The sequence below is a fragment of the Rhea pennata genome, chromosome 3 (genome assembly GCF_028389875.1).
Source record: "Rhea pennata isolate bPtePen1 chromosome 3, bPtePen1.pri, whole genome shotgun sequence".
Taxonomy (NCBI): Eukaryota; Metazoa; Chordata; class Aves; order Rheiformes; family Rheidae; genus Rhea; species Rhea pennata.
In genome coordinates, this window is record NC_084665.1 from 116,040,570 (window position 1) to 116,063,648 (window position 23,079).

General features: G+C 34.7%; 1 protein-coding gene across 1 annotated transcript in view; it reads right to left on the bottom strand.

Annotated features, from left to right (window-relative positions):
* NBAS (NBAS subunit of NRZ tethering complex) overlaps window positions 1–23,079 on the bottom strand; it is a 180,774-nt gene that overhangs the window by 3,867 nt on the left and 153,828 nt on the right. Inside the window, exons 49-51 of the mRNA XM_062573114.1 lie at window positions 21,063–21,202; window positions 13,324–13,465; window positions 6,861–6,989 (exon numbers count right to left, since the gene is read on the bottom strand). Coding sequence (XP_062429098.1) covers window positions 6,861–6,989; window positions 13,324–13,465; window positions 21,063–21,202 — 411 coding nt within the window. The remainder of the gene's footprint in view (window positions 1–6,860; window positions 6,990–13,323; window positions 13,466–21,062; window positions 21,203–23,079) is intronic.

The window sequence follows — 23,079 nt, forward strand, 5'->3', positions numbered from 1 at the left end:
GATCTGGTCAGCAAGATGAAACCTCTGTAATGCTTTTTTTCTCCAGGCAACTGGATGAAGACATAAGATGGCAACCAGACCTTGTGAATACACTTTACGTGGCGAAGAGCACTGTCTATTTCTGCAACGCCGTGATAAGTTTGAGTCTGACAAATGTGGGAGGAACACAGAGAAGTCGGTGTTTGATGCGAAATTTGTATAAAAATAGTCAGCTGAGGAAGCTAGAATATCTGTTTGTTTTTACCAATTTTGCAACTCCATATCATGCCAGTATGTTGGATATCAGGTGTATAGGAAACATAATTAATCAATCTAAATAAAAAAAATGCACATGCACAAATTACTTAGCAATAGCTATATAAATCATACTTGTATATATATATATATATATATACATATACACATACATATACACACACGTATATATACTTAAACTAATATACTGAAGAGCAAAGTTTGGATAAAATTATAAAAATAAGATTTTAAAAAATAAATCAAACTAAATGTATTTTAAGACTACATAACATAAATTTAAAATTCATTTTAAATTACAATCATCATTAAAGCAAAAACTTACTAAAAAAAATAAAGCTAGATAAAGACAGCACATATTTAAAAGTAAAAAAAAAAAATATAGGGAGTGTTAATATGTGTAAATGGCATTTGTGAAGAAATAACTCAGCAAGTTGGACTCTAGGAGTCTCCAATCTAGAAAAGAGGCAGCTTAGAGAGTATACAACAGAGATCAGAATGTGAGCACACAGGGATTGATTAAGCTTTTTTTCCATAGCACAAAAACTATGAATCATCAAATGAAACTATTAGGATCAGATTAAATTAGGATCAGAGTAAATAAAAGGAAATAGGCTTGGGGAAACTGGACAGGATCAAAACAGACAACCACAGAGAGTTACTTAGTACACAAAGACACACATCTAAAAATAACTGGAAGCTGAGAGAGTAACTCAGGAAGAGAGCCCATATATTTTCCCTGTTCTTATTCTTCCACAGGGTTGCAATTATTGCCTCTCTTGGACACGGGATACTGGTCTAGATGGACTTTTGATCTTCAGTGATTATACTTAAGATATATGGCTTTACATAAGACTAGCCATATTGCAAAGTTTTATAATTTTTAAATATAAATTCAAAACCACCTTAAAGGTTGTTTTTGCTTGCTAATGACTTGAATCATTATTGAAATGTTATTTAAATTAGTACACACAGGTTGCAAGTATATACTCCTAGCATAAACATACCAAATATTAGCCTACAGTAGACAAAGACTCTCTAAATGCATTATATTTTCTTTTTCAAAATCCCTCCTTTGATAAGACTTGTAAAAAAGAGAGTAAAATTCAATTAAGATAATTACTGAAAAGCAACCTTACTATCCCACTATTAAAAAGCCGCTTCTTCTGGGCAGAGAGCAAAGGCATGTTCTTATTAATGAGTCATTTCTATCTGCTTGCATATGTAATACCTTTACTATCTTGAGATCCTAACCAAGTCTTAAAGCACTGGTTCCAGCCAAGTAACTATAGCTGATCCCCAGAAGCAGTTTCTTAGTGATACGGCATGCAGCTGACTGCAGTTTAAGCAGCTCTCAGAGATGCAAATACCTGCTACACAAGTGAATAAACAGTCAGTTTCTTTACCGTGTGAACATGTGAATAAACCATAAACCACAACTCAGAGTATACAAGTATACACTGTGGAGAAAAATCGCCATGTCTATCTGGACTTTCATGCTGAGGATACTGAATCTTCCATTAGTGTAAATCCTGTTACTTTTATGAGGCTTGAAAGGAGAAGCTTTAGCCATCTTTCCTTCAATAAGATTTAACAGCACAGATTTAGTGTGGTGCCCACACATATAGTGTGCACGGGCACAAAGAAAAGAACTAATAGAGATACTTAGGCTAGAAGAGGAAATCTTGCCTTTTTTCTTTAATTTGCATACCTGTCTAGGTAATAGCTGAAATTTACTGCTGAAATCATTCAAAATGTGGGCATTCATATGGTATCTCTGATGACTAGCTCACTCTTTAAATTTAGATTGTGATGACTGATACCTTTTTATGGTAAATGTGCATATTCATCTAGAAAATGAGAGATGCAGCATAAAATCAGAATTGCAACACGTGCTCTCACCATTTATGTTGAAACAGTGTCACAGCATTCAGCTTCAACAGGGCCTGTACATTTTATCAAATGCCTCTAATACAACATTTATAAACGGTTCTGCAACTACAGACAAACCACGTCTTGCAAAAGTTCCCTTCAACAAGAACAGAAGCAGATACTGTGTCCATGAGCCTTAAATCCTTTCTGCATATGTTCAACAGGAAGGGTACAGAGCCCTCATCTCAGACTCCTGCATGCTGCTCCTGGAGAAGACATGGCGTTCAACCTTTTTCCACATTGCCTGAGGCAAATGTCCAGAACAAGCAGTTGTGCAACTGGTACCTATCCCCTACCACCAACTGCTCTGTTTCCGGATCAGAATGGTGGTTTATGTATTATGCTGAACTCAGTGATGGCAGTATAAAATTACTAAGGTTTAAGTATGCCTGCCTGGAGCTTTGTCATCAGCTTAAAGATGTTATGAACTGTAAATGAGCTCAGACTTGAGGTACTCAGCTCTACCAAGGCAGCAGCACTCTGGAGCAAGCAGAAACAGCGAGTCTGTAAGTTTTTAAAAAAAGCTTAGATGCAGAACAGGTGAGTAAAGGTCAGCTCTGCCAAAGACGGCAGCTCTTCTAATATACTCAGAAGAGGATCTTTAAGCATCTGGGAAGCTTTCACTGCTGAGGCCTCCAAAATTTCATATGACCCTGAAGGCAAGAATTTTGTGCATCTGCTTTCCAGGAAAAAATGTATAGGACTAAGACCACATCTTATATCAGTACCCAATATTTTTATTGATTGCTAATATAGCCTACATGGACATTATACCTATACGCTAATATAGCCTACATGGACATTATACCTATACATGATAGGACAGAGGCTACCAAAAACCTCTCCCCTATTGAGAGAATTTTGGACAAGCAAGAGCAGATTAGAAGGTTCCTTTTTTCTTATAGAATAGGGACAAGACAGAGTCTGGGTAATTCCCTGTCAGCACTTTTTGTGCAGGTATCTGGAGGTTCCAGCATTATCAAAGGACAATATTTCTTCCTGCTCTATGACTCCATAACTTATGCAGTATGAAATCTGTGCATTATGAAATATGGATACTAATGGAAAGATAAGAGCTGCTGATGACTACAGCAGGAAAAAAAAAAAAAAAGAGCTCACATTTTCCCAGAGTATTGGTTCTACATCAATAGCAGAGGTAAAAATGGTTTTCAATTTATTCCTGAATGGAGTCTGTACAGCTAAGCGACAAATAAAATAAGATGACAGGAAAAGGAAGAGTTAGATTCTACCAACTAGGGAAAGAGATATTTAACCACAGTAAGATTATATACACATAATTTTACATTTTTTTTTAAGAGAAGCTATGCAAAATGAGTTGTCATAAATGGCAGAACAGACTGTTTAGATATAACTGGAAAATCCATTAGTTTCTCAAATTCTTCATAATTGTTCATATTACATTTTTTCAGCAATGATTTTGTGTAGATAGTCTGATTACTTCAGCATTGAAAGTACTGTATGTAAACTAGGAAAAGTTCTTATTTTAGATTAATTAAAAATTAATCTAAATTAATTTAAAAAGTTCTACTTTCCATTAAAGCCTTGGTTGAAGGCTTGAACTGATTATACTGACTCATTTGTAAGCAAGCTGTTTTTAACAATTTAACAATATACCTATCAATAGGTAATAGAATATTTACTTATTCTGTTAGAAGTACAAAAAAATCCTTCCTGACATTTCCAGTGTCAAGTAAACATACAACATTAAAATTCTTGTCCAAAACAATTTGACTCCTATAAGACTAAGTCCTACTGGCAGTAACAAGCTGCCTGAAATAAACTTAAATGATCTTTTTAAATTGAATAATTTAATCTACTATGATTAATATAGAGAAAGATTAGGTATTTTTGCCATCCAAAAATGGCAATTGGCAGTGTGAAAAAGATACACAATAAAAAGAAAAGTCTGCAATTTCAAAAAAGCTTACACAAAATCCTGGTTGTTTTATTATAGGCAAAAGCTATACAATTCCTAGTATCAGCACTTCAACATCATCCTTTTAACTGTAAACATCCATAAAGCTGTCAGCAACATACAACAAACTGCTAACTAATACACCGTATCAGCAAGCAAGCGCTGTATTTTTCTCACAGCCATGTTTCTGAGCTACGCTAGCACTATGTCAGGGAATCAATAGCTATGATTTCACTTTGCCAGACGGTGTTTGTCCTTTTCCTGTTTAATGTAAACATGAATGGGCTTCCTATGAAAAATTCATTACAAACTCTGCAAAAAGAAAGCGTTAATAGTCCTATTGCTGTGTTTTTGGTAAGCACAAAGTATATGCAAAATTATACCGAATAAACAACTTTGACATAGCTAAGCAACACTTTTAGTAAAATATCAACTAACATAAACATAAGAGATGCATACAAATAAGGAGAAAGACCTGTTTTCTAAACAATATAAGAAAAGCTTTTAAATTTATCATGGCACTTTTCTGCGCTAGTTGCTTTTCTAATACTGGTAGTGAATCTCATATACTGGCTAAGTTTCACACCTGATGTAATCAAGTCAATACTTAAATTTTCATTGAGTTAAGAGGAAACATTAGAGCAAGGCTAAATGCTGTGAAAATTCTAGCTTATGCACCACCGTTACAGAATTTTATGCACCAATTAATATTGAATTTAGAAGGAAAAAAAAGAAAATAGTTTATCAACATTCCTCCTGCGTTGAAAGGCCAAAAATGTAATTATTTCAAGCATGCATAGGTACACTAAGTGCTTTGTATTAGTATGATAATATGCTTCCTAGACCTAAAAGCTTTACTATAATGCAATCAACCAGGAATGCAGAGACTGGAAAAAGAAGGTCAGTTAAGAGAGCAACACAATTAGCAGCCATTCAAAGAACACTATTGTATATGGCATTGTACTTCAAAAATAGTTAAATAAGATATATTCAGACATAAATTCCTGATAGTCAGCTTAAGAGCTAGTCACTAACACAGCAGCTTTCACCTGCTAATAAAAGAGTTCATTATAAAAGGGTTAACAAGAGCTTACAAAGGAGAAAGTGCAGGCATGTATCAAATCCCCAATTACTTTTTTTAATAAGATCACGTTATTTAAAACCAGTTATAAATGACTTGCTTTGAAGGTGCAAAATCTCAAATTGCGGATGTTATAAGGAAAGTACCAATACAATGAAGAGAATCTACTGTTTTGATGGTCAATATTTATAATTGTTTTTTTTTTTTTTTGAAAAAGAGATTTAGCATTTTATTTGTATTTAAACAAAAACAGATCATAAACTGAAACCTGTGGTTCTTTGCTTAGAACAAACTCAGCTAGGAAATACTCCAAATTCATACCAGACGCTAACTTTGATATTGGAATTTTGATACAAGCAGATGTACACTACATATAACACACACTGTCACTTCCACACAGCCATTTTAAATGTCCATAGAAAACAAGTTAAAGCAGCTTGTGGTTCATCTGTTACAGCAAGTACTAAGTAGTTCTGAAGGAAAATCAGCAATGTATGAAACAGAGACTGTGCTTCCAGATTTCTTGGTTCTCTAACTGGTCTTTACTGCTGTGTTCTGAAGTTCTCCTGAAGAAGGAGAAGGAGATAAAACCTTCCTTCTGCAACTGAGCACACACAAAAGGAGAAAGTTCCTGGAATACAACGTGCAGAAGGCAAAAAAAGATGGAGCAAATAGGGAGGAACAAGTGAGTAGGACAGACGCTTTAGGAGAATGCTGAGAAGAGCAGAGGCCAAGGATCTTTTCCAGGGAAGAGAGGAATGTGTGAAAGTAGGGGATGGGACTGTTTTGTAACTTAGGAATCTGAAAAACCTGTTGGAATGAATACAGCTGGAATGCAAGACCTTTCAGAAAAGGGTGACCATTTGTCAGATTGAACAACAGATCACATTTTAAAATATTTTGTCCTGGAGATGCTTATTTTAAAACATACAGGCAGATCCATTTCAGATATCTCAGGTCCTTTCATAGTATTTTCCTGCTCAAAATAGATTTCACTGGAAATTTGCCTTCAATTATTTTTTTATAAGTAAATATACAGGCAATAATGAGTAGTATAACTTTACTGTATAATTTTCAGCTATTGTATAATGTCTTTCACCTTCTGTCCAAAGAAAACAAAAGATGGTATTTATTTTTTTTCCTTCTAGAAACTTTTCTACAGTATCCAATAAAACCTGTTTGGAAATGGATAAAAGTGCCAAAACATACTATCTTACTTTTTAACCATTCTATAATAAAAACAGTGATATAACCTCTCATCACATGTATATGAGCAAAGCACCAAGTCTATCAGAAGTTACCTCATTTGATGTACTATTTTCTCTCACACACACACAAAAAAAGAAAACACACAAAAACCTACAAGGCCTTGGAATATGAATAGAGATAACAATCTACTTAATATAACACAGTAATTTCTGTTCTAGCACACTGACTTACAAGAGAGTACTAGATAATTTAAAGAAAATATTAGAGTTTTAATCACCTCAAGTACATAAAAGATCTTACTGGCCCCTCTTACTGTTCAATGTGGACACAATAGCTGTAGAAAATCTTAATAATGATAACGGGCCCAACAGTCTCTGTTTACTATATGAAGATAAAAAAGTGAATTTATTACCTCAGGCTCTGAAAGATGGTTAATTCAACTGCCCATACCTTAGCTATAGCTGTTATCTGCTCCAGTGCCACAGCATGAAGATCCTGATCTTTGCTTTCTACCAGCAGTTTCAGGGATGGCAGCAGGAGGGACTGGTTAAGCAGCAGCAAACATAATTCTTTTATACACTGAAAGTAAAAATAAACTCATTCAGTGAGATCTCAAGAGATGCTAACATCATCATTCATACTAAGATTCATGAAAATTCTGTGCGAAATGCAAAATGAAAGTCAAACATCTAAAACAAATGAACTCCCTGATGGAAATAACTCTCTCTAGGAACTTGAAAATACAAATTTAAAAGACTGGTATATAGGGTTATAAGTGAAATGCTTGTTAAAGACAAGGCAGGTCTGAATCACTGAATCACCATTACAGCCTCAGAGTTGTACTGAAGGAACAATAGAACAATCACAGCTCTGTGTGGGACTAATATATTTGTGTTCACCGATATACTGCAAACTACAGGAAGAAATTTAACAGAAATCTGTGATATTTCCGTAACTCAATTATACAATCATAAAAGTGGAATTAAAAAGAAAAAAGAGACTAACAGTCTCATATCAGGGAGTTCAATATCATAAAGCTCTGTTCCAAAATCTTTTCAAATGTTTCATATAATATTAAATCTTAGCAAATTGCCTTTCCCTCATTCATACAAGTTTTCATATTTTGTAACAAGCACAAATTATTTAGCATCATAAATTTGACATAAAAATAAAATGGTAAAAGAAAAAACTTTAAAAAATCCAGTTTCCAAATCTTTACACTGGCCTTCAGTAAAATAATCTCCTACATTTAACTTGCATTTTGTTATTGCTTAGTATTGCAATGAATTATTCATTTATACATCAAAAAATATTTAGATGAACAAATTATAACTTTCTTTTTCCTTTTTTTCATTTGCAAGAATTTTGTTCACCTGTCGCAACCACTTTCCAATGAGAGTGTAAATTGTCCTGGAATATGTGGCTTAAGTGTTTTGTGTATTGTATAAAACTGACACCTGGAAAATGGTATCCAAATCTTAGCGCTGATATCTTTCACCACAACATTTAGAGAGACAGCACTTGTCCAAAAAGTTCATCAGCTGATTATTACTATGAGAGAATGCAAGTGATTTAAAATTTTTTTTTTCGATGTTGAATGAAAGTTATAATGACTTGATAACCAAAATGCAACTACAATGCTTAGCAGCAAAGTTACACTCACTCTGAACTTAAGAACCTCAAAATTATTTGAAAATGAGAATGTTAAATGCTTAGACTGTACACTACTGCACACACCTGGCTTTGCTTGGCACAGGAAGCTATCTAGCTGTATGTTCTCAGTCTTTTCCAGATTTATACCCTCAAGAAACAACAAGGTTAATTATATTACACTGAGCTCTGTCTCACTGAGGCAAGGTTTATACTGTTCCCAGGTTTTTTCCTGTAAATTTGTACCCTGTACTGCTTTCACTAGCTATGGTTGATGCTTTCAGTTAAAAGTAAGATATAGGACCAAGGAATTAGAAGATAAAATAAAAATGGTAAGCTTGTCTGATCAGTCATACACTCATTTTGATAATTTGATATTTTATGGTATTTCTTTTGAGCAGTTGCTATACAAAGAAATGCAGAGAATGCAAAGTTAGAGACTCAACATTCTGTAGCTTCTCTTTATTTATTTTTTATTTTAAAGGCATATGCATGGTAACAAATACAGCTTTTCTTCAGAAAAATAAACTTTGACAGTCATAAGACACACAACCTAAACAAAATACTGATTTTATGACAGTTGGTACCTTTTTCTGTCTGAAAGCCCATTAAAACCTTAAGTGGAAAACCAATGCTGTTAGAAATAACTCATAACCATAAAAAGGCTCTCAAAAAGGGTCCAAAATCATATTTGGGGTTGTGGGAGGAAGAAAAAAGAAAGTAAGCAAACTCTAAAATAACTTAGGAACAGTAACCCTTTCTAAAGCAACAAGCCAAGGAAAAAAAAGATGTAGATGTTGAATTAGATTGCTGCCTCACTGAACGGCCTTAAAATAAAATAAATTGAAAAAAAAAAAAAAAAAAAAAGGAAGTTCATCACTCAGCAAGCAAATGCAGTAATACAGATATTAACATTGCTATTTCAAAGCAATAATATTTAGTTCAGCTGACGTTGCCATCATCATCATCATCATGCTTGGAAATTATATTCTAATACTGGTTAGACATTTTGACTAGATATGTTCTAGAAAAATCTACTTCGTTCAGTGAGGCATAAAAGCCTCAACTTAAGAAAACACATGCTTAACTACCTAATTGACTAATGCTTATCTGACATGATGAGCAGATTTTGGAACCAAAGATCATTACATTTCAGGTAGTTACCAGCCAGACAACTTGAGTAACTGGTACTGAATTACGGTATACCTAGCAGATAGCTACCCAGCCTTACTACAAAAAACACCTGAGCAAGCAGAATCCCTCATTTCTCTTGAAGAGTAAGCATACATTCCAATAATAACTTTTATTTCTTGTTGAAGTACCTCTTTCCCTTATTAAAAACCAAAATAGTTTAAATTAAATTCAATTGGTTCTTGTTATGTCTTTCTTTGTAAATCAGAAGAGCTTTATATTAGCTTCTGTTGCCTCTAAAAACATCTGCAGAATACAATTTAGTCATCTTTGAATTTCTGCTAAGTTTATATATTGCACTCTTTTATCTTCCACTTAGGGCATTTTCACTCGTGCATTAACTCCAGCAGGCCTTTGCCTCTACCCCTCATTTTCAGCATCCTATCTAAACACAGCCATACTAAGGGGATGTTATATTGTAGCGTCAGATTCATTTGATGTTTATGGAGAGGGGTACTTTTTACTCACTCTTCTTCACTTAATATTTCTTATAAGAAAAGACTGCATCGTGTCTGTTTTTGTGGTATGTTATGACACATGACTTTATGATTAATGATACAATAGCAAGCCAGTAACAAAAAGCCAAAAACCCCAAAGTGCTTAATGTCTTTTTGCTTTAATTCTCATTAAAGGAGTCTCAGCTAAATAAACAATTACCAATTACACCTCAGAACAAGACGGGTTCTAGAAGACTGGAAAAGAGAAGAAACAGTCTCTGTCATTTAGACATGGAAGAAAGCAGATGCGCAAAGGGAAAAGGAATTGTAAACCCATGAGACACTCTCAATCCCATGAAAGATAGCAAAACGCAAAATGAAAAAAATAAAAACCAACAAAAGAATAAATGCTATGAAAATTTGTTCCCGTAGGCTCCTGTATCAGATGTAATAGTTAGGAATGGCTATGTTTTGGGGTTAGCAAGACTTTGGCAGTGTTTCATGATGCTTTTCCAGAGACTCTGGGAAAGAAGGTCTAGAATAGCTTAGTCCAACTTGTAAACATTTGGAGTGCCTTCCGCCCACTCTTCCACAGGAAGTGGTAGGAAAAAAGCATGTAAAGCTGTCCAAATAATAATAAATAAATAAATAAAACAAGCAAACAAACAAACAAAAAAATCCCTTCGACACTCCTGCTGCTTTGGGCAGGAAGGAGCATCTTTAGGCAGCCAGTCACTTCCCACAGCAACACAAGCAGCTTTAACCTTTGCAATGAGCACTGAAGGACATTAAGGTGTCTGCTTGTGAGAGGGGGTGCAATGTTACCTATGGGAGGGACAAGGGAGGTCCTAATGCAAAATCTGGATTACTGTGATCTAGCTGAAACTTTTGTAAAATAACTTTTCTATCTAGTTACTCCATGGCTTGCTATAGCACTGGAAAAGCATATCAAGAGGATTTCACAGAAGTCTCTTCAAAGTCTAGTACTACTCAGTATTTTCATGGATGGCTAGACAACGAGTACACTTGTACGTTTATACACAGCAATATCATGCTGGGAGAGGCTGAAAGCAGACTGAAGGGACCGCATTTAAATTCAAAATTGTCTGAACAAAAGAAATCGATCACACAGTGAGTGAAGAAAAAGATAAAATGTAAACTTGTATATAAAAATCAAAAATAGCTAGCTACAAAAATAGAAAAAACAGAGACTGAATGACTGTTATATTATTCTAGGAGACAATCATCTAAAGGCCACTAGAACCTCTGAGTAATTATAGGTAAGGAACTGGATGCATTTGCTCATTTAGGTGTTTCTGTTAACTGACATAAGATCATCGGTTGATGCAGATATTCACAGGAGTCACACTTTAATACTGGAGGGAGAAGAATTTGCCATTTTCTGAAGCAATTAATCAGTCAATGCAGGAGATGTCAGACAGTCCAATAAACACACGTGTGTTCCAAGCAAGTAAAACAATGCTTATTTAATCTAATAGAAATGGAAAAATCTGTCTATTGAATAAAAACAGGTCCTAAAACCATGCAATTCTTCAGAAATAGCTTGGCTGTAAAAATAATAATAATAATAATAATAATAATAATAAAAACCAGACTAGGAAGTCCAGTATTAGGAGGAATAAAGGAAGAAAAATTTCTGATTATATGTAGATCTAAATTAGTTCTTCTAACTTTTAGACCATCATAACTTGAAGTTAAATGTTTTTTTCCATTACAGGCTTTAGACTTCAGAATGGCAAATGTTATTCAGAGTCATAAATTGATCTTTTCTCAATTAGTGTATTTACTGAAGTGTGAAGTCACCTAAATGTGTTAATTGTTAATAATCAGATTTTCACCTAACTTAGCCATGTGATCTCAGCTCTCTAATTTGTGCACTTAAGTACTGGGGGTGCATGCAAATCGGCTAGTTAAACTCACGTACATCATTCCTACACACCCTCGGCACAGACATGCAGGCTGTATTGCTTAAACTGTACTTAATTGTACAGCTTTGCGCAATCTTGTACTTAAAGTAGTTCCTGTTATTGCACAGCCTTCTAGTCATAAAAAAAGAATTTTACATTGGTCAAGCTACTTCAGGACCAGAGTAGGTTTCACTAGTAATGTATCTCTGTACTATAATCGGTATACACACACCCACACGAAGAGGTCTTCCAGTATACTGTATCATTAGAAAAGATGGTACCTCCAAACACAGCAGCCAATCAATAACAAAACTGTAAATAAGGACTTGTTATATAATTCAAGAAAAAAAAAAAGACCCTAAAAAAGAAGAAGCAGAGCACAACTTATTCCTCTGCAGACCTCTTGGTACTGGGAAACTTTCTGTTTTAAAAAATGATCATAAATAAAATTTGTCTTTCTAACTCAGTTTGGTGAATTAGAAAATTCTACTCTTTGTCAGAGTTTGGCTACTCCTATGCATTGCTCAGATCTAGAGGGCTTTAAGAGCTACAATACACAAGTGAATGACTAGTAAAGAAAGACTGCATAGAATTATGCCAAGCCCAAAGATATAGAAACTTATCTTCCTCCAAAACCTGAATTTATCAGTTAAGCATACTGATACCTTCTGGAGTTATGTTTTACACAGACATTAAGCTTGACTAAAAACAGTCAAAAATCAAAAAAGAAGAGAGAGAAAGAAAAAAAAAGAAAGAAAAAAGACCTTCCCATCTGTCCGCATTTTAAATGGATTGTTCTGTTCCTATTTTGCTTTGAGTCTTAATATCAGCTATTTTCCAGAATGAAGACTGTGATTGTGTGAAAATGATTATAAAGAATTAATCAGCATAGTAAGAAATATGCACAGCATTACTTTTACAGTTGTGTGAAACTTATCAAGCATTTCTCAGACCTGTCCTCATGAGTATACAATGTTTATGTACAACACAGTTCATTAATCTTCTACTTAAGAGGTGCTTGTATGGAAGTAAACATACATGGTTAAAGACGACACAATATCACGTTTCTTTCAAAGAAGTGATGCTTGTACACAAATTTAACTACAAACAAGTTTTTAGGGATTCCCTACTAAATCTTATGTATATATTAGCGGCAAAACTAACGATTACTTCATAACTTTTGCCACACTGACTGAAACCAGTAATGCATTATTAGAACCTTTCTTCAAAGAATAATTTAGACTAGAATAGACCTGTAGAAAATATCTAATCAAATCACTCCCTACTCAAAGCAAGTCTAACAATAAATATCAAGTTGCCCATAACCTCATCAAGTTGTTTTGAATATTTCCAAGGATGGAGATTCCACATACTCTCTGGTCTAGTTGTTCCTGTGTTTTACCATTTTCATAGTAAAAAGCTTTTTTCCTTATATGTAACCAGTATTTTTCAGACTGTAATTTGTCTCCATTACCTGTTGTTCTATCACTGAGCACCTCTGAGAAGAAGCTGGCTCTGTCTCCTCCATAGATTTCCCATTAAGTATTGGAAGATAGCAATAAGAGCTCCCTCAACCATCTCTTCTAAAGCTCAAATGAACCCAATTCTCTTAGCCTTTATTGGATTGGATCCAGCATGTCAATATCTTTCTTGTACTTTGGACCCAAAACAGGCCTCAAAGCCATGGCACCTTAAATTAAAACTTACCTCAACAGGGAGCGTGTGCTTTGTCTCATATAAAGAACGACAGATTTTCAAAATTTCATTTCCTGTCTTCTCTTTTTCTTCAGGTAGGCATCTCTGTAGCATAACAGTCCCCAATTTCACCCAAGGATTATCTGTGCGTGATCTGTTAAAAACAAACAAACAAAACACTGTAGTTATTTTTTAAATGAACTGCAGCACAATCTTATGAAATAGAGAGAAAAGGTTTTGAGACAAGTGACCATCCTGATGCTATCATTATTTCAATGCAGCAGATGAGCTGAAGTATTTTGAATTATGACATGCTGATGCAATCCTAGAGGATTCATGCCAGAAAAAGATTGATGAAACTGAAACAGCACAGGAAGAGCTTCCACCAGATGAGTGCCCAAATATAACACTATGGAGGGATGGGTGACAAGAAATCGGAATTTCTAATTTTGTTTGTCTTGATTACATTCTAAGAGCATCTGTCTGTCAAACAGAGAGATTCTGCCTCTTGTTTCCTAGTGCATAAAAAATTTTCAAGATGCAAATTTTCATTTTCAGGTCCAAAAAGTACAAATGAAAGTACAAACAAAAAAAAAAGTATTCATTTTGTTCATAAAAGTCCAGATTATATCTCATCCTACATGCTCTTCATAATGTGTAGGAGAGTGAAACAATGTGCACCTGTTCTTGCCCACTGGTAGGCATACACACTTGTTTGATGTATTTAAAATGTTCTTTTCCTTCCACATAGAACTTCATGCAAGATGAAAATCACCATTGCACAGTCAGCCTCTGACAAAAGAGATTTATTAGATACAAGTAAATACTGCCGTGCATGTTGGCAAAAGCAGTAGTTACTATAAAGTTTTGCTGCTGGAACATATCTTAGCCTAAAACCGCTATTGCTGGATCACAGAGCTGCTTGGCCGCTTTTGTTAGTGATACATGTGCTTGCTAGGACAGCATGTACTGACAGAAAAGGAAAAAAAGTAGGAAGGCCTTTAAACTGAGAGCATAAAGTATGACACAGGAACATGTCCACATTGCCATTTTGTTAATGTGCATTAGGTTAACACATTTCAATTCACACCTACAGAGGGCTAAAATCATGCACATCGACAGCTTAGATGGTAATCAAATTAAGCCACAGTAACACAACCACTGTGATCATCTGTATCTAAATTTAAGAAGGTACAAAAGGTGGTTTAAAACCACCCCATCAATCTCTTTGGTCTGTTAATCAATATCCCAAAGACATGGGAAATTTTTCATTGTAGTTGGGGGCTGCGGGAGAGGGCATGGAAATCACAGCAAGATTACTCTTACAAGTCGGTTTGGAATTCAGTGTAAATTAAGATACTTGTCCAGCACCTCAGGGAAGGAGCTGTAAAGTGCTTTGAAAGTATTGCTTTTTAATGGTATTATTTAGCAGCAATTGTTGAAAATAACATAATAAATTATACCTGTAAATGGAGTTTTACCATTAAAAGGGTCAGTCAGCTCTCACAGACCATGCAATGGGTCTGACAGAGTTGACAGCTGTCAATGTCTGCTATTTCATATTCACTTAAGCTCTTCCTTGTTCATCTTCTGCCTTCAAAAGCACACACTAAACAAATGATACCTGCTCCACATAAAGAAGAGATGCAAGGTGTGCAAGGATCATCAGTGCAAACTAAATAGAACTAATTTTCTTTATTCTTTCTGACAACTTAATGAGCCTTTCCATCAGTTGCAGTCACTGAACACAGAGCTGCTCCAAGGTTGGCTGGGCAGCACAGCTCTTCCTCTCCTCTCCTCTCAGTCTACTGATTAAACCCAAACATGCTTGCTTACTCCAAAAGCACAATGCGACCAACTCAAATTTTGCAACCTCAATAAAGTTAGGAGAAGAATGCATGCAGCTCTGTCTTTGCCATAGGCTAACTTGGTAGCTCCTGCTGTACAATCCATATCTTGCTTAGAAACACAGAGTCATACCAAATTTTCATCTTTATAGCTGTTGCCTACAGAGGTAAATATAGAAACTAGGAAAGCTTCTCGTTAGGAAAATAAAATCGAATTGCGCTTCAAAACACAGAAATAGGAAGTAACAAGAAAGATGCAAGATTGCTGAGTGAGCAGTGAACACTGCATGTGCTTGTTTATGCAAGTAAAGCATCAGATATATTCTTTACATATGTAAGCCTTTTCTGATTTATATACATATAACACTTCATAATCATTTGAAATACTTGCCCAGTCCAATAAATATCTGCTATCCAGCATCTGTAAACTAAAACACCAACAATCTGACTACTACAGGTACAACTCAGGTTTCTTTCATGAATTTTAACCTTGGTTCAATCAAGGCTTAAAAACCAAACCAAACCCAAAATAAAACCCCAAAACTCTTAATAGAAGAATACACATACATAACAAGGATGTAGAATTAAAATCAAAAATCTTATATGGCTTGTATTGCTGACAAGCAACCAAGCCATATCCATGCACTGTTTCCTCACAATCAACATGATATATTATGATATAAAGACAATCACATTTGCAGATAAATAAGGAGTACAATTTAGTTGGAGAGTTTTCAAATACAAGAATTCAAAGAAAAAGACTGATCATTCTTACAGAAGTCACAAAATTTCAGAAAAAAAAAACAAAACTACCCTAGCCTGCCCCAAGCTTCAGTTCTTTTTCTCCCTGCCTTTGTACATGTAAGTTGTATTTTCTAGCTTTACATACAATTTTAAGCGTTAGAAATTTACTGTTATGCTGAAAATTAAAATCTTAAAGTTTTCAGCTGATTCAGACTTAAATTCCTCAACTCCTGCATATATTATTACATTTACAGTAATTAATGAGTTAGTAGCAATGCTCCTTTTTTGAACCAGGGAAGGAATAAATAAATAAAGATTAAACAAAATCCTAATACCTATGACTAAATAGCTGGCTTAACTGCTCAGTCCTCTTATTTGTTCAATAATTTAATACTATTTGCTTTAAGAAATGAGATTATTGAAAGAACTTGCTAACAAAAAGTTCCTGCTTTATTCCAGCTGAGCCATCAAGGAAGGTTTTTCAGAAATAGAATTTCAAGAATATAAAAGAAAAATTAAGCTGGTAAGTGTGATTAAATGCTATTGACATGGAAGAATGCAACAGAGGAAGGAAAGAAAGTGGAGAAAAAGTGAAAAAGAAAGTGAAAAAGAAAAGTGGAGCATCAGTAACTGCAAGAATAAGAGAAGAAAGCAGATCAGAGAAGAGACTGCTTGCAGCCATGCCAAAGACGCACAGACGGAAGTATGAAAACAAGTGTCAGTGACAACTGGGAGAAAGACGAGAGAAGATTCAGATACAAAAGACAGAAAGAATCAAAGATTTTTCTGATCTTTGCTGGGCCTCAAACTTGCGCACAGCCTCTGCTTTCTGGCTAGCATGAGTAATTGCAGGAGTTATGGAGCAAAATAATTCAAAATAATTAAATTAAAATAATTAGAAAGAAATATGAGCTATTTCCAGCAGACTGTGATAAGAGGAAGTTCAAAAAATTTAACAATCTACTTGGCAAGAGTTTATGAAATTAATTCTGTCTAATATTGAGGTATACAAAAGACATTTGTACCTGATTATTTTTAGAATTAATCATACTAGAGGTAGTGGGATTGAGGATGGGATGAGAACAGAATGTAATCTCAGAGCATTACTAATAGTTTAGACATGTTTTAAGTTAAATTCATTTTGATGACAGCACAGTCAAAATTGGTTTGAAAATGTTCCTTCACATCAAGTATATTATTCCTGTGGACAAAGAAGCACACTTTTATACACATGGTGTGCATAGCATGGATTTAAAGTTAGGATAAGTCTTGGTAACAAGTATAGTATCCTTTCTTTCCTTCAGACTTCTTGAAAGCAAAACAAAACAAACCTCCAAAACATACCTGACTGAGGAATCAAGACAACATGAGCCCCTACAGCTAAGCAGGGAAAAAGGTAATTCAGAAAAAGCACTCAACTATGATTGTGCTATCTACTAGTAATACATCATGTGTGTTCTCTTAAAGCACTAAAACTGAGCTAGAAACAAGGATTTTCAAGGAACAATGAGTATTCCTACTCATACACGGTTTACAAAGTGCTTCATCGATTCTGTAAGTATCCTCAGTAACAAGCAAAAGAGGTAATAAAGAAAAGCAATGGGAATAGTCATCTATTAGTGATATATGAAAACATTTCAAACATACTGAAGACCCCAGATCACAATGTTGCCCTTTGGCACTTTTTTGTACCAGGGCCAATTTTTGCATTAGGAGGAAAAAAACCCCAAAACCTAAACTGCAGACGCAACACTCCTACTGAGAGAGAGAAGAGAGGGGAAAAAGAAAAGGAGGGGTACAAAAGAAAAATATATTCCTGTCACATCTTTCAAGATGCAGCCTCAATCTTCCTCTCCCCAGGCAAAACATTGCTAAGGCAGGGATAAGAATAATTCTTTCAGTTCTTCCCCATCCTTCCAAGCTAGCAAAGATAACTGAAGAATTGAAGAGTGGCAAGTATAAAATAGATCTGACTGCCTTGGGTGCTTCTCTGTGAAACCCACCAGAGGAAAACCCATGAGAGGAAAAAAGGAAACAAAAAACAATGTAACTGTTTCCTCCACTAATTAAATTTGGTTGGTTAGAGTTGCAAACAAAAGCTAGGAGATTTGGCAAATCTGAACTGCTCTTTATTTCTCTGGAGCTAATAAACATGAAGCTAGCCCCGAGCTCAGGATATCTTGCTGAAAGCCTGCAGTATAAATCATGTTTGGGAATCTCAAAAGTCAGGGCATTCCCAAAGAAACCAAAAGAGGTGGGCATTGGTAGTGAAAGACAAGAAGGCAACATTCTCCTAAGGGCCTTCCAATGTCTCCTGTCAATGGCAAAGCAATGGAGAGAAACATTATAATTTTTGGTAATAAAGTAAATAAATAAATAAATAAATCTAGTTACAAAGTAAAATTTGCAATTTTACCTTGCCACGAAGTCTCAAGACAGAACAAGAAGTTCAAATTTGAGATACTTACTTGCCTAGTAGTTATTAAAACTTATAGCATCTCTCAAATAACGTTGAGAAACTGATGACCTCGTAAAATTGCATAGTACTATTTGGGAGGTATTTCTAACTGTGAAAACTCACAGAAGCACTTAAAGTAAAATTACCAGGACCTCACCCTGACAGTATTCTGTAACCTACTGAAAACCTCAGAAATATGTGAAGTAGAACCCAGTTAAGGTGTCTACTCAGTTTTAAAAAGCTTGCAAATGTTGTTTACTCATTTGGGCCTGCAACTTTGAGGTTGCTATCCCATGATCACTAAGGGAGCTGGATGATGCTGTTGTAAGGCTACTCTTGACAATCTTTGAAAGGTCATGGCCATTGGTCATGAAGTGTGGCCTAGATAAGTAAACAGCAAGGTAGACTGAAAACCAGCAAAATTGCTGGACTCAAAGGGTTGCGATCAGCAGCACAAATTCCAGCTAGAGCCAGTCAGCAGTGCAGGACTAGAGGCACTGGATACAAACTGAGATAAATATTAAAAATAAATAAATACATAAGTTTTTTTTAGTGAAGGTGTTTAAAAACTGGCACAGGTTGCTCAAAGAGTTTGTGGAGTCTTCATCCTTCAACATATTAAAAACTCAACTGGACACAGGCCTGAGCAATCTGTTCTACTTTGAGCAGGAGGGTTTGACAAGGTGATCTCCAGAGGTTCCTTCCAATCTCAGCTACTGGGTATTTCTGTGATTTTCACATATTTAACATTAGGTTGTGAATTAATTTCTGCTGCCTCACGTCTTATCTTAAACACTTAATTTCTTTGTGTCAAAACAATGATTATGCAAGCGTTCAGTAACTGCAATACCTACTTTAGACCCTAAATGAGTCTTATGCAGGTGTTCTGAGTATTTTGTGCTAGTTTCCACACTTCACAGATCTTGGAACTAAGATGTATCCCAGCTGTTGAAATATAGTTCACTGTCAGTTGTGAAAATAATCAAATTTAATCAATATTTTGTTTTCTCTGCTTCATTTTCCTGGGCTACCACATCTCCTCAAAGATAATGCAAATCTAAAAGACCGTTATGATCCACCTGACATTAAAAGTTGCACCAAGCAAATAAAAAATGCAAACACTTATGAAACAGCCCTTTAGGAAGGCTGAAGGAACAGAATACAAAGCAGGAGGTAAAATTACATAATTTTTAGTTTCTTCTGTTCCTGAGTAGTAGATAAGAACTGGATATTTATAAGGAAGGTTCTGCTTTCACAAAACATTCAGGTTTTCTGTTAAGCCCAAGGAGAAGAAGAATATTGCTAATTGTATTGCAGCAGTTTTTCACTTCAGTCTTTGTTCCAAATTTTTTGCTATTTTCTGAACTCTAAGCACAATTTTGAACAGTTTGACAGTTACCACTCACTGTGAGGCATCAAATGTTGAGTTAACACCATTATACCAAAACTAAAAAGGAAAGTCGGAATATGAATTTCTGATAGATCATGCAGCAAACCTCATAATTTTTAATGCAATGAGGACAATTTCTGGCTCATAAAACTGTAATAAAGAATTTAAATTAATTCTCATCTATAAATTGCAAACAAACTGCAGGCTTGAAGGTGAATAACCCTTACAGATTACTTTCTAATGCACCAGTTCTCTAAAAGAACAGAAAAGAATTACTTTTCATTTAAAAAAAAAAAAAAAAAAAAAAAAAACACAGATATTCCATAACTTTTCTTACAAACCATTGCACATGAACACTTAGAGAATGTAGTCTCCAAGTTCAAACAGGTTGTAGTCAACAGCCTAAAGCAATCCAAAGGAAGTATCATTTAGTTTCTCTAACCTAACTACTGTCAGACGAAAGATGGTAATTGTATGGGCCAGTCAAAAGATATACCAATATTATTGCTCTTCTTGCAGGATAGCTGCCTTTATATTGTAACGTAAGATGTTTGTTTCTTTAAATCTTAGCGTCATCAGTTGCAGAATAAAGCTGCAAAAATTGACATCTTTAAGTATGTTCAGAAAGTGATAGACAAAAAACAAAACTTGGTTTCAAAAATAGTGCAGCCAAGATGCTCCAAGGTAATACCTCGTAATAAAGAGTTTCAGAATGGGTGCAATACTAACTTTTAAAATAATTATTTTTATTTCATATTGCAGGGTTAGGATTTCCTGAGCATATCTGCCCCAATCTATATTCTTTGCTTTTGGATAGTTTATTCAGAAATGGAAAGAATAGGCAGTGGATGTAAAGAAGAGAAGCATCATGGCTTGGCAGCATTATGCAGCTCTACAGATTGTTTGCTATGACTGTTTGAAGACTAGCTATCCAACATATTTCTGTAAAACATAGACCTGAATAGAAAAAGCAGCTAGAGACAGAACTTCTCATTCCTATTTAAAGGTTTTCTACAAACTGACAAAGTAAGAATAAATTGCAAACTTTAAATTCAAGTATTTAGAAAAAACTCATATGCAATAGTTCAGGCAATAAAATGGTTCTCTGCCTCCTAATTGATACATACGTATACATAGCTTTTAGAAGAAACTGTTTGATTCAGTTCTGCACTAAATATGCCATTTATTTTTCTCAGTAAGGTCCTTTTAAAAAGGTCATATTCCTCTTGCACATATTTGAATTCATGATCAAATTTTTAAGTGACAAAACATAACACTATATTGTTAAATGATTGTTTGAAAATATTTTCACCTGTTGCTCATTTCCATAGGTGGCCAAGCTTGAAGGAGTAAAACCAAGTGCTGAAACTCAGACGGATTATGACTAGATTCCAGAAGTTCCAGGAAAAGCTCATACCTTTTCTCTTCACTTTCAATATCTGCTATCTCTACCTGAAAGAAAAACAGGAGCATTTAAAAATAAAGGATCTAAACAAATCAGCAAACCATTGGGGTTTTGAAGGGGTATTGAAGGACATCACTGCCGTAAAACAATTCAGGAACACTGTCATATATCCTCTGTCATTAACACATTCTAATACTGAATTTTCCCTCCAGATTTAGAAAAGTTCCAGGAAAAGTTCCAGTTTCATCTTATAATTCAGCTGAAGATACATAGCATTAAATGTTAACTTTTTTGTTTTAGTCCAAGACTAGTTCTAAGACATCAAACATGGAGAAAGTTCTTCTTAGTTCTATAGCTACTTTAAAAGATTAGAGATCGTATTCTAATCATTTCAAAGTGACTCTGATACATCAAGGGCAAATTTTTCAAAGAAGGTCGGAAGACAAAGATTGCTGATGCATTTATTGAGTTGCCTACATAATTTGTGACTTTAAAATATTCACTGTTGAAAACCATTTGCTTCTGTCTCCAGGGCACTTCTGAAAGCACTACATATTAAAACATTCTAGATAGTGAAGAAATGTTTCTGCAATCTGTCCATTTAAAATTCTTAACAAATGAAGTTATATATTCTCTGTACTACAAATCTCACACAGCAGAGATCAAGCTACTGACTTATGATACCCTTAAATTCCCTCTATATTTGCTCATAAAAATATGATTATCTTCAATATTTAAATCACAAGGTTGAAAAGAGTAGAAAAAAGAACAGGAAAGGGTAAAAGAGACAGGAGACATCTTAACCACTAAGGACAAAAAATATTTATCAGTCTAGCAAACTATTTACTAACTAGGCAACAGAATCCTTCACGTTGCTTCATCTGTCCCTAAACTCCTTTTCAGATAACTAGCTCTTTAAATATTTAGACTAGCACTCTGGATGGTCCACTGAGTACGTTTTAGCTTATTTGCACAAAGCGTATGTTACTTCAAAATACAGATTGCATGTTCAATTCTCTCTAAATACTAACAGCAAGAAAGGAAAGAAATAGCACAGAAAATATTAATATTAAAGGATTAGAAGAGCTGTCACAGAAATTGAGCCATTAGTAGCAGAGAGTAGATCTTATTCAAGAGAGATCTTATTCAGCGTGAACTGAATTCCCATAATTCTGCTTGATAACACATCTTTACAGTCTTAGTTTACGTTTTTCATGAGGTTTATTAATAAAATGTTATAAAGTAGTGTTTTGGACAGCTGGATAGTTGATCATAACATAATAGATATTAATATGATCAAGGCAAACAACAGTATAATGAGAAGAATTAACTCTATTCTTAAATATCATATTTAGCTCTACAATATTTCTTTTCTCAATGGCCTTTTACAAATCACTCATTTCCCACTAGAAGTAATAAAGTGAACTTTACATAGTGCCAGTTACTAACAGCATTAAAAAAAAAAAAAAACTATTCAAATACACTTTTCCATACAACATTTTAAGTGGACTTGCATTTATTGTGAAACGGATAAGATGAGAAGGTAGTATTATCTTCTAATGTCGAGAACAGCAAGTCAGTATAGTAGTAAGACTGAATGCAACTTAAAATGAAGCATTAAAGATGCAGGAAATGGAGGGCTAATGGAAGAGCAAATATGTCAGTACTAAAGAGTAGAAAAAACAAGAAGGAAGACAAGCTTACACTTCAAGCTTTATCCTACTTTAACCAACTTCACTAGCCCTCCACCTTTTTTCCCTCCTTTTTCTTTCCCTTCTCAATGCATCTTAGGCTTCTGAAACATCTTTCAGTCATTACCATAGCTCACATACAGTCCGATGTACATCAGTTTCAAACAAACTTTAAGTGTTATTTTGCTCCTGTAGCAATGTGGTTTATTCACTTTCGTTTGGAAAAAAAGGAA